Source organism: Morchella importuna (genome assembly GCF_003444635.1).
Source record: "Morchella importuna strain M04M26 chromosome Unknown Morimp01GS065, whole genome shotgun sequence".
Taxonomy (NCBI): domain Eukaryota; kingdom Fungi; phylum Ascomycota; class Pezizomycetes; order Pezizales; family Morchellaceae; genus Morchella; species Morchella importuna.
The window spans coordinates 26,662-39,536 of NW_025763461.1; the positions used below are offsets into that span (position 1 = coordinate 26,662).

At 46.2% G+C, this 12,875-nt stretch overlaps 2 protein-coding genes across 2 annotated transcripts; both read right to left on the reverse strand.

The window, feature by feature from the left end:
- Positions 1–1,016: 1,016 nt before the first annotated feature.
- On the reverse strand, positions 1,017–6,051 carry LAJ45_11342 (uncharacterized protein; the record flags this gene model as incomplete). The annotated part of the gene is made up of 2 exons (XM_046120851.1): positions 1,017–1,519; positions 1,746–6,051. The coding sequence occupies 2 exons, from the start codon at positions 6,049–6,051 to the stop codon at positions 1,017–1,019; spliced, it is 4,809 nt and encodes a 1,602-aa protein (XP_045965938.1).
- Positions 6,052–9,804: 3,753 nt separating this feature from the next.
- LAJ45_11343 (uncharacterized protein) lies at positions 9,805–10,674 on the reverse strand (the record flags this gene model as incomplete). Its single annotated transcript, XM_046120852.1, has 2 exons — positions 9,805–10,502; positions 10,572–10,674. The coding sequence occupies 2 exons, from the start codon at positions 10,672–10,674 to the stop codon at positions 9,805–9,807; spliced, it is 801 nt and encodes a 266-aa protein (XP_045965939.1).
- Between the last annotated feature and the right edge of the window lie 2,201 nt (positions 10,675–12,875).

Here is a 12,875-nt window from a genome sequence, read left to right on the forward strand (position 1 = left end):
GCCAGTTCCTGAAAGCTCTTTATGGGCTCAAGCAGCTACTCGACTATGGTATCAGTGTTAGTGTGGTCCACGAGGCTACTCGCGAGAGACAGAAATGATTGCCTCGGGGCGCTCCTGCCTCGTATGGTCTATTCTTTTGCTTGCTTGTGAGAGATAGGTGATGCCTCGAGGTGCTCGGGCTAGCTCGAAGGGGATAATCATTATGTTCAGATCCGCCAAAGGCATATTGTGTTGCAATACCGGGATGAAAATGTAGGGATTACTTTCAATATCCGTATGAGAAACACGAGTCCGACTGAATATATGCCACTAATATAGTATGACATAAACCTCTGATAGCTCACCTCGTCGACACCCATGCCTTGAACTCCCTTAAGCCAGGGGCCTAGTGGACCACACTAGGTATCACCATATCGATACATACCTGAAGGTAAGAAAGTTTACTCAACAGCGGAGACGGATTTACTTATTTTAGTATAGGTGGACGAAAGCGTCATTTGTTACAAGCATCGATCACAAACTGATCTCATCAAAACTCGACTCCACATTCGTTATCGTGTAACACATATGGGGCTAGTACAACTCCCTTGTCTTGGAGATTATATGCTCTATTTTAGGCACATCACTTCAACCTACCTGAATGAAGTTCGTTCACAACATACTCCAACAATTTTACATGATAAACCGCCACGCTGTAGCTACCACACTTACTGTATGACAGCAAACGTAACATTTTGCATTACCATTGAGCGATTATGCGCTATTTACAATCATTGAATAAAACAATAAAAAATCACTCGGAACCGTATTTAGATAAGAATAAGAACCTATAACAAATGATTAGCTGATTGCTCAAACCACTCAGTGAGAAGTAGGTACCTATATAGGGTGTGGGTTGACGTTTTCGATTTCGGTATGATGAATTGGTTTCTCAGGAGCCTGTAAATACTCGTAAGGATTGATATGAGAACTTATGTATCTTTTTGACATACTTGCATTCAGATTCCATCTCTGGTCTAGTGTGTGCCCATGGGATGGTGGTTTAGTTGAATAGGACTGAACTCATCCGATACTCTGCCCCTGGGCTCTGTCTCACCCAAGCTTGTTGTGATATACATCGGGGTGTTGCTGGAGGTGGTTGTTCGCTTCCTCGAAGGTACTATATGAGCCATGGAAGATGTTTTTCTTTTCTTCACTTTTGAGGGAGGGGAGGAAGGGATATTATCGGCGTCACTGAAATCCATGATAGAAGACGGGATGTGTTTTCTCTTGCGACTAGTCAAGATATTTGCCGCACCCGATGACTGTCCTGCAGTTGACGATTGCCCTGGATATGGTGTCTGAATACCGGGTGACCCATAGGGTTCTTGCGACTTGGCCTCCCGAAACAACATGCGGCGCAGATGTTTTGGCTGAGGGGACGGGCTAATCTCTGGATAGGATGGACTACTGAAGATTGATGCGGACTCTGTGGATCCTTCGGACATTGGACTGGTGGCCTTTGGTGTGGAGTCCAGAACTGTAAGAGTAGTACGCATAATATTCGAAATCGAGATTGGTGGCTCTGAATCTGTGCCGTAACTATCTATAGAAGAACGTCTACTGGATATAGAAATAGGACTCGAGATAGGTGATGAAAGCGGTTTAGAGCCCACTCGAGGCGGGGGTAACAGTCATCTGTGCTGTACCTTGTGCCTTTCTCCGTGTACTGCAATTGTCACACAGTTGATCTAGTTCAGTATTACACTCTTGTGGCACCCCGTCGAAATATGCAGAGAGGTGCAGTCTTCGGCACCCATCAGTGGCAATAAAACGTTTGAGCGCGTCTGTATCCAAGGGGAAAGATGTATCCTGGCACTTCATATACTCGTCGGGTGAATAAATAAGAATAATACTGGATGGCTTCCCGTCTCTGCCTACCCGTCCACTCTCCTGTGCAAAATCAACAAAGGTATGAGGCATGTTGAAAAACATAATTAACCTAATATTTTTGATATCGAGCCTCGCAGCCAATGCACTCGTGGTGATAAGTACTGTTTCTTTTCCATCCAACCAATCCTTCAACGCCGTAGTTTTTCCAGCACTCGACGAGTAGTAAGCCCCCGATTTCCATAGCTTTGATAAGCCCTGGCAGGCTTCGACGCTACGGGTGTAAACAAGTATCTTTTCGGCTCGATCCAAAGGAAAGTTATTGATTATTTGTGCGCCATGGGAGTGAAGAAGAGGTTTTTTGACCTTGATGCAACTGTAGTTTAAATTGCTGCGGGCTGTGTTTCCGCGAACAAGAACTGGATTCCTGATCAGAGCAGCTATGCAGAGTTCTTCTTGCAGTGCCGGAGGAAGTATCGTTGTCATAAATATTACAGGAATACCCAATCCGGAAAACCAATACAAGTCGCAATAGTCAATACGGAAATCATCGCCAAAGATTAGCATATGTGCTTCATCGACAATGATTCGGTCCAGTCTTTCTTTGTTCTTGAGACTCCGTATATACTTTCTAAACTCGAGTTCAGATGTCGATTTTGCAGTGATGAACACCAATGTACTGTTTCGTTCACCCTTTCCCAACCACTGTGCACAGGGAATACCTTTCGCTTTTCCTCTACTATATAAATACTCTCTCGCAGCAATGAATGGAACGACGACGACAGTGACACCGGCTTTTCTCTCTGTTGATGGACCTTCAAATAAAAGACTCTTGCCTCCCCCTGTTGTGAGTACGACAACCAATGGGCTAGAACCTTCGAGGACATGCTGAAGGGCTAATGCCTGCTCGCTGCTTTTGAAAACAGCCGACTCCCCATATAGTCTTGTCAAAATGATCCGAGCTGTTGTGAAACTGTCTGACGATAGTGGGCCCCGCTGTCGGGAGGAGCATGGGTAACCATTGGAGTATAGCATGTCCTCAGCACGTCGGAGGGGATTATTAGTATAATTTGTAGCGGGTGTGACGCCTTCAAGATATCCACCACAGACACATTTCTGGCGCAACTTAGAAGCCGCTTTGTTTCGCTCATACCATACCAGTGCTGGCTCTTTCGATCTGAAGAATGCATGCCACGCCAGGCTTATCCCCCTGAAAACCGACAGAGACCTTTCGGAAATACCATGTATTATATCTGCCCGTACTCCGTAGACTCGGTCGGCTGTACTTGAAGAATGACATGCTTGTAAATCGAGGGGATCCTCGGTATCTCTACTCAGTTGTTGCTCATCGAAACCCTCTGCCAGGTAACGTCTACTCATAGATATAGCCATATGCCGGTAACCCGAAACGCCAAAGGAATTGTCTTGTCCGAAAGCCTGTGCTGATATGGTTTGAAGGACTTGGGTGAGCCGGCTACTGTGCCATGGTGCAATACCGTTACTCGAAAAGAAATAGTAGCGTGGCCGGATCAAAGACTTGTCTCCGTTAGGTCCTATAAAATACTGGTACAATGGCAAGACGCGGTGGAGATATGATATGTAGATCGAAGCGATATCGGAGGGTAGGTATCGGGGTATGAATTTCGACCACCCCATCTGATTTCTTCCTTTAGAGTAATCGGTAATCCAGAGAATACCCCCATCACAGAGGAAGATGTTCCGATGCTTTATCTCGCTGTTATACCATGTAATCTTCATGATCTCTGTAGAGCGCGCAGGCTGACCACCGAGAAGGTGGAAGATTGTCAAGAGAACCTCAAGTAAGCTTTGGGCTTGGGTAGCAAAATGGGTCTTGCCTTCGGATAACCACACAATTTCGCCATCCACCGTTCTCACTAAGCTCTCTCTGAGATGTCGGTTTTTAAAGACGTACTCGATATGGTCCCCGATAGGGAATATATCTTTGTTTTTGGGATCTGTGAGAAAGCTGTACCCTGTAGTCCTAATGCTCATATCATCCTTGATTTTTGAGATAGCCTTTTGGTCGAGTAAGGTGCTGTTAATGCCGAATATCTTCAATAATATAGTTTCTGCTTTGGTAACTTGGTCTTGTACCATTGCCTTTAGAGTGTCAATATTCATCTCCACACCTTTGTAGCAGACTGCCTCGATTCCAGGAAGAGTTGACCATATGATATCAGGTACCGAAGATTCGCCATGGCCAATGGTTTTGGCCCAGGATAGGAGATTGATGATTTCGGTGATGGGGGTAAGGTCTGTCATTACCAGAAACCTTTGGTGGAGGATAATGAATTGCTCGCAGGTGGAAGAACCCGGTTCACCCGAAGGGACTATGCTCGCAAGTTCACATGCATGCCTAAATAATAACATCTTTGCACAATATATGATGGCTGCAAGGTCCCCCGAAACCGAAGTTGCAGGACGAAAAGTGCCATTGGGATCGAGCCCTAAAACACCGATTGCATGGAGTAAAAGCACACTTCGTGCCTTTCCCTCCTCAAAGGTATGCTCGATAAGAGCCAAGTAAAAGTTAAAGAGATGTTTTTCAAGCAACTCTTCATCTACATTTCTATTTTTCATCGATAGGATTGGTTCGAGGCATGCCTCCTGGTCAGCATTGAACATGAAGAGCCCTTCATAGGGTTTCTCCAAAACTCGGCCTGAAATTACCATATATATGAGATAGATACCGATAGATCTTAGGGTACCAAAGTAGCGCACCTCAGTGGTGGGATAGACCGTATTGAATGGAATCATACTATATTCGACGGCACTGGTACTATTCATCCATCGCCTCGTGTGTTCAGTCGCCCTGCGGTCGTATGTTTCCCTGCACCGAGACATCATTTTCTCAATTAGCTTTGCCGTGGTTTTGAGAAACGATTGATGCTGGCCCTGGCTGGTGCCAAAAAAGCTACGTATCACTGAAGTTTCGACATCCTTGAAATGTACCAGCCAACCAGTCTTTGAGAGCCATGGGGATGTTTCCTGCCTTGAAACATCGCCAATAGGCTTACTGGACTGTATAAGGGTTTGGTATTGGATATAGTCTGCTGTAGCCTTTTCGATACTTTTATTTGTCGCCCCACGAAAGTCAAGAGCTATCCTCTCATCCACTCTCTCAGAGACCGGAAAAGGCTTCCTACCTAAACCGGTAAAGAATGCCTGAAATCTGCAAGGCTCGTACTTTGCAACACGCTTTGTTGCCTTCTCCTCTTGTGTAAAACAACTGCTCTTCTGTATGTGTCTCCGAACACTATCCTTATGCTTTGCTGTATAACTGCACCGAATGCAAGTGAATCCTTTGTATATAAGGAGATTGTCGATAGGTTTGCTATTTGGTGCTGGTACTGGTACATCATGTACTGATAGGGGCTTTAATGCGGCGCATAGTTCTTCGACCTCGTCTTTTTTGTTTAATGCCATATCATGGTGATTCTTCAAATAAGTAAAGACATGATTGGGATCGAGTCCATTGCGGCACTGCAGGCAGATGATAACCTTGTATTCTTGGATGAAGTATAAACCGTAGAGGCTAGATAAATTTGTCGCTCCAGGAGTGCTGAATTCAAAGCCTTGTACTTCACTACTACTGAGCTCAAGGTCTTCGAGTATGACTGACTCAGCATCAGAGTCAGAGTAATATCTCAGGGGTTGTAGGGATTCCTCTATAATGGGGGTCGTCTCCCTATTGATAATTCCTTCTGTGCGTTTTGATCGCTGTATAGCATCCTGGGATCTGTCCACGTGAGTGTTTGGAGCTGTTATAACTGGAGGTGGTTTTATGTGGAATTTTGACCGCTCTATGGCAGGCTGCGCTCTATCCACGAGGTTCTTTGGGGCTGTTTTAGCTGGGCGTGGTTTGGCGCATCGTTTTGATCGCTCTATAGTGGGTTGGACTCTGTCCACAAGACTTGGAGCTCTTCTAATTGGAAGTGGCCCTACGCGCACTACGAGGTTATCATCCTCCGCCTGTGAACCATCAATTGGTTTGGTGACTGGTGTATTTCCAAGATGGTCTCGACCCTTGCGGACAATATGTCGGCGGATGAGGTGGGGACGAGGCGTTGTATAGCCACAGGGGCAGCTGAACATCCCACTTGTCTCATCCCGGTGGAATACAATCGGAGGGCCTCTTTCGGCTTTAGCAGAAACTGCCATTTGATGAGTATCCTATATAACAGAATGTTATAGTATCAGCATTTCACAGCTCATATTTGGAATACTAGTATAGGGGGTCACTACACGTCCATGTGCCACGAGTCTGCTTTCTTTTTCGAAAACGCTTGTGCATTTGTTGCACGTAAAATAGGTGTCATTTTTATCACTGTTGGGGGAGGGACTTGGGTCCATTTTTAGAGATGAAACTTTAATTTGGGTGTGTGGTATTCGGGCGGAGCAGGTATATAATTTGGGGGATGAGGAGCCGTGATCGGGACTTAAAGAAATTTCGCAGTTTTGTAAGAATATGTCGGTTCGTTGATAACAGTAACCCTAAATGTTTTTGCTGTGAGCAGTTATTAGCGTCACGGAGAGAAACAGTGCTTGTATTAGATAGTAGCTCAGGAGTTGTTGATGAAACCTACTCCTTAGCTCGTGGTGCGGGTTGTTAATAATAAGAGTGGAGGTGATAATAGAAGGAAAGAGAGAGAGCGGGGCTTTTTGGCGGGAGGGTTGGTGAAAGTTTGTGGACACGTTTATAATTCCCAGTTTTGCTGGCGCAATGTTATGTAAGCAGTGACGACAACCTTCAGTCATGCCTTCGTCTTTTCTTCTAATTGACAATCTTGAACCAACACTGCAAGATCACTTAATCCGCATGTGGTTTTCATAAGGAAAACCCAGATTCAGAATCCTGAGTGGCAGAGGAGTGTATTGTCAGGGAGTTGGAGGATATGTAAGAGGTAAAAGACTGACAAAGGCGGAGGGGGTTCACGCAGTGAGTGTTCATTACATGTAATAGGATAAACTCTCATGGGATATAGCCTGTGCTGGTGGGCTTGGTCTCTAGCAGATAAAGCGTACACTTTGCGAGGTTCGTGTTACGCAGGTTACAATTATCTGTTTACATTTTCATCAGATCGCTCCACTCCCCGGTATGTGATGATTCTTTCTTAGTGAGTTTTGAGGATAATAAAAAAAGACGGGTTAAAAAGCGCACACTTGGGTCAAAGTCTGTATGTACAGTACGATGCCAGTCGTGAGGGTCAGGCGCAACCAGATTTCCACAACCTTTTAACGGCGGGTTGGTACACAAGATATTAAATGTCAAATTATTGTTATTTATCTACTATTTAACAACTATACAAAAATTCAGCTCTCCAAAAGATCAATTGTGGTTGCTGTGCTGGTACCCGTGATGGTTCGGGGGGCGTTGCGACGCCGCGCCTGACCCTCACGACTGGCATCGTACTGTACATATGCTAACTCATTAAACCGCGAATCCCCATCCCCTGAGATTGGCATATAGGCAGGCCCTTCTGACCGTCACCATCGGATAGCGCTGCCTATTCATGGACCGCTAGCTTAGTACACGCTACAGAGGGGGGAATACATGATAGCGAAGGAATGGGAGTAGAAAGGAAATTTAAAAGGAAGGACAAAGTCTCGGTCACTATAGGCCTTGGAAGAGGTATTTCCACAGCTGAGCCAAAAATTGACGTGCCCCGGCGCAGGGACAGAAAGGAACATTCGTAATGAAAACAGAAGGGACGAGATCTCGAGCAGCTGTAGCCCTCGTAAGAGGTATTTCCACAGCTGCACCGAGAACTGACATGCACCCCCTAAGTAAGAGCCCACGGCCGTCTGGGTACCCGCCGCAAAGGCAGGAAGGTAGCCCAGAGCAGCAACCCAACCTAGAAATGAGAGGACAAGGTCTCGAGCAGCTATGGGCCCCTTAAGAGGTATTTCCACAGCTGCGCCGAGAACTGACATGCCCTCCCTAAGTAAGAGCCCACGGCCGTCTGGGTACCCGCCGCAAAGGCAGGAAGGTAGCCCAGAGCAGCAACCCAACCTAGAAATGAGAGGACAAGGTCTCGAGCGGCTGTAGCCCTCGTAAGAGGTATTTCCACAGCTACACCGAGAACTGACATGCCCTCCCTAAGTAAGAGCCCACGGCCGTCTGGGTACCCGCCGCAAAGGCAGGAAGGCAGCCCAGAGCAGCAACCCAACCGAGAAATGAGAGGACAAGGTCTCGAGCGGCTGTAGCCCTCGTAAGAGGTATTTCCACAGCTACACCGAGAGCTGACATGCCCCGACACAGAGCCCACAGCCGTCTGGGTACCCGCCGCAAAGGCAGGAAGGCAGCCCAGAGCAGCAACCCAACCGAGAAATGAGAGGACAAGGTCTCGAGCGGCTGTAGCCCTCGTAAGAGGTATTTCCACAGCTGCACCGAGAACTGACATGCACCTGAGCGTTGCTGATGTTGACGTTGCTGATGTTGACGTTGCGATGGTGGTGGTGGTGGTGGTGGTGGTGGTGGTGATGATCCGATTTTATCGTTAGGATGATGTTGATGTTGTAGTGGGGTAGTGGGGTAGTGGAGTGTTGTGGGGTGTGGTCGACGAAACTGGTGTGGGGTGGTTACCCGCCTGATTTTTGCGACATGACTGTCTTTTAGGACTACACCACAACCGGGCGCGCTAGGGGTAAATACGATTAGATAGCCGAAATAGGCGCAATGACCACAGGCACCGAACCACTCCTGGTTTCAAGTGGGCTGGCTCGGTCGCGAAACATCCTGTTCTTTGGATATGTATATACACAATATACATACAATGGAGCTAATGTAAGTTATTGAAGAAGTTCGCTTGATCTGTCTAGTTTCTAGGTTATTTAATTCGCTTGACTATCCCTTCGTTCATCAGAGCAAAATCGGAGACATATTAGGCCCGCGACGGCGTGGTGATATTCAGAATGTCTAGATACCTACAGACTGTGTAGACACCTGAAAAAGGTATAGAAGGGGTCGCAGAAGGTGACTTTACAGCAAAGGGCTCACGGAATGAGGGTTAGGTTTATTGCCGAGTAAAAGCTGCCTATTAGCGTCTGGTCGTGAAAACACACGAAGGGATGTACATGTAGTGAGGTACATCTTTAGTCCATACATGTAATGTGTGAATGTAGCTTCAGGCTGAGTGCAGACGTAGAGCACTCTTATTCCCAAATACATGCTAAGAGATATCGCCACACAGCACGATTAGAATTGGGTATGGGTGGGGTGAAGTGGAGATACTAATAAGAAGTATTAAGAACCTAAAGAAAGATAATCTATGTAAGAAGAAAGTTGCGCTAGAATCATCACAAGCATTGGGCGGGTTTGGTCATTATTACGGCCCAAGATCGAGCAGGGCGAGGCCCCAAATTTTGAGAAGATACCGCCAGACAGCAATTCGAATGCGTTGGGCGTGAGTTGAAGGGAACATACTAATAACAACCTAAGAAAGATGAGGTAGGAGGAAAGATTCTCTAAATTATCCCAACGATTGGGCGTGCTTGAGCATTGTCAGGGCGCGACGGGGGATGAAGGAGGGCATTATTACGGCGTGGGATCAACAGCTGCCTATCACTTTAGCTCACACCCGGCTCACACCCGTGAAAACACACAAAGGTTTTTTTATTTTTTATTTATGTAATTAATTAATTACACGAAGCGATAGAGTAAGGTAAATACAAATATGGTGTCACAACGTTTAATAGTCGGATATCAAATTTCGATGTCACTGAATAGGCTACTCATCTGTAAGCCGCTACCTTTCTGTGAACGAGACAGGCCATATGTGACTATATCACGCTGGCGGGTAGCGTCCTTAATTGTGCCAGAACAAACACTAATAAGAACATAGAAAAAGATAGAGGTCCACCAGTGATGTATTTGACGAAACTAGCGTTACAAGTGATACAGTTTAAATAGTGTTACCCCCTAAGAATGTGCCTAGGCGCCGCGGTTCCCCAAACGTGAGTTAAAAGGTGAGCTGCCATATCGGCGGCTGTTGAACCACAGACACAGCTTTCTGGAAGTGTGACAAGCTTCTGCTTGGAGAGAACCTTCATGATAGCAAGAGACTTCACATGAGGCTCCTTTCCCCATTCCAGGCCGGATTCCTTCAAGATATCAAGCAGTTGTAGCCATTTCTTCATGCCAAGATTTATGCTCTCTTGGAAAGGCGCTTTGAAGAAGATGTTGATGATTTCCATTAGGAACTCGACATTGGGAATCATTTCTTCGAGCTTGTGATGAAACTGGGCCTCCAGCTTAAGACAATGCAATAAGGTGTCTAGGCGGGTAGTGTTACCCCAAGTAACACCAGCCAGGAAGCCTCCTTCGGTTGTGAGGACACAATGAATCCAGCCAGCGGGGATGAACAATGCCTCTTTGTTGGTAGTTTTAGTGATCATTCCCCCTTCAAGATGGATTCCAATTCTACAAAGCCTGTCGGTGACGATGTGATCTGGCTTTTTGGATTTTTTTGAAGTTGGAGTCTTTGTGCCTGTTCCATGGTGTTGTTCAGCCTGGGAATAGAAACTTTGTTCGTTCTTGGATGTAGGGGGCCACAAGAGCCAAAACTTGACAGCTTTATGACAGACAGTAGCTATAGTCTCTGTTCCACGGTCTTTTATAACATGTATTAGTGTACAGGGCGAAGAGGGAATCGATAAAAGGTATAAAAGAGAAGACATACCGACATGCAGGTCAACATAGGAGTGTTTTGGGGTGACATTATATGCCATATAACCAATTGCTTCTCCACCAGTGCTGGCTCCCAGACATGATGGTGCAGTCATTGGGAAATCGTTTATCAATTTCGGGGGATCCAAATTGAGCATATATACTGTCTCACTTGGGGTGTGTTCATTGTGGATGAGCTGACTGTTAATTGTCCAGGGTGAGGCCTTAGGGGGTACAGATTCCCATCGTTTCTACTAACGTCAGGAGGATTCTGTGGAGTATACGAGAGAGGAATGTCTGGAATATAGGGATCAAACATACATTCATTCCAAACTGTAGGCACTCGTCATGAACCCGGGAGTATGGACGCTCTCTGTCATCCCAAAGTTCACTGGACTGAAATAAGACAGGAGTTTTGCCATCAGTAGGGTGAGCTGCATTATGCGTTGGCACGCTGGTGTACTTGGAGGCTTTGGATGCGAGATTTCCCCATATATCAGGCTTGAATGTAGGGTTTTCTTTCTGGTACTTGATGATAGTTCCCCAAAGAGCATCTGCCTTGAAGTCCACACAGTGGAACCTGCAACTTGTCTGATGGGATGGGACAGAAAGATCGGGACAAGGGATCATTTCCATACACCCATACATCCTACAACGGCACTCCTTTGACCTATAGTTCAATTAGCATTTGATGATTGAGTCTTGTGTTGAGCTCGAACCCGGCCCGGTACAGGTAAGGGCGAACTGGGGCAGAACCCGTTACATGAGAGCTAAGCTCGAACCCGTCGCAGTAGAGGTAAGGGGCAAATCAGGGTATGGTCTCCGCAACTGCGGTGCACAGAGTCCGTATCAGGGCAGGTTCGAACTCGTCCCATAAGAGGTATGAGAAAGAGCTCGACATGGAGTAGGGAAGGTGACAGTACAGGAGAGGTGGAACGAACGCATTTGCTTTATTTGCCTTCATTTTTGCTTTGTGAGCTTTCCTTCTCTTCTCGCTCTCTAGTTTCTTTCTCTGCCTTCCCGATAGCTCATGTGCACGTGATTGATCAGCGTGAGAGATGAGTTGACGATTAGGAGCCAATGTACCTGGATCGGTGGGGTCGAGAGATGGCATGCTTGGGCTAACGGTGGACTCGGTCATGTAGTGGTGGTTGATGTGGTTTTGTTTGCAGCGAGGGAGGATGGCAGCATGGAGGTATCTAGCCAGCAATGCGGGCCGAACCTTATTTTGATGAATTTACCCGCCCATTTCTAGAACGAAAGTGGCTTCCTCTTCCAATTACTTGGATTTGCAAAGTAGTTTAATTTTTGTATAATAAGGCTTGATAGGGCTTATTCATTGGAAGCATCGGATGTTCTTGTAGGTCTGTTCCCACACTGATTTGATATCGGTGATATCTCATCTGAAAAATCAAGCGTAATTTTGAACTAGATATGTCCATGTTTATCATCAGTTTCCTACCTCTAGTAGCGAACTATCAATGACTTTGTCATTTGGTAGAGTCGTTTAGTATAAGTGACTTCGATATTTACTATAAGTGACAAACTCAATTAACTAAACGACTTTTGTCACTTATACTAAATGACAACGTCGAGTGTATGACCACCGTTAATAAATGACTAGTTGTTTAGGGATATATATTAATCAATTTATTGAATTAATGAATTTAAATTTCTTTTTTATTATTTCTAATGCTACCGCTGCTGATACTACCACTGCCCCCGCTGCTGCTTCTGCTGCCCCCGTTGCTGCTGCTGCTGCTGCCTATTAGTAATAGCTATATCAATTAGTTGACTGGATATGACCTACCTTGTTACCGATCATAGTGATGATGACCCCAAGCTCTAAAATACATTAGCGAAAGGGGAGACCATAGGGGAACAGGTGGGGAACAGGTGGGGAACAGGTGGAGAATGTAGGGGGAAAGGAGGGAGAGCAGAGGGGGAGACGTGAGGAACAGATGGGAACAGTTGGGGAACGGAGGGGACTAGATGGGGCACCGATCTAATATGATGAACCTGATAGAAATGGGGGTGAAGGGGGTGATGCTGAAGATGTTGGTGGTAATTATTGTCGAGGTGTTGGTGGTGTTGAGGTATTGGTGTTGAAGAAGAGGAAGGCCACTCGTGGTGGTGCTTTTATAGCTGGCTGCTGGCAGGAGTCATTTAGTTACTGTAAACTCTATTCTTAGATATAAACATTAGAGCTCGAGGGCTCGAACACCTCGAGCCACTGGCTCCACAATCCAAGCCGGCTCTAGCCCTACCCCGGGCTCGTGCGCATCACTAGTTTGCAGCATTAAAATACTCGGCTGGT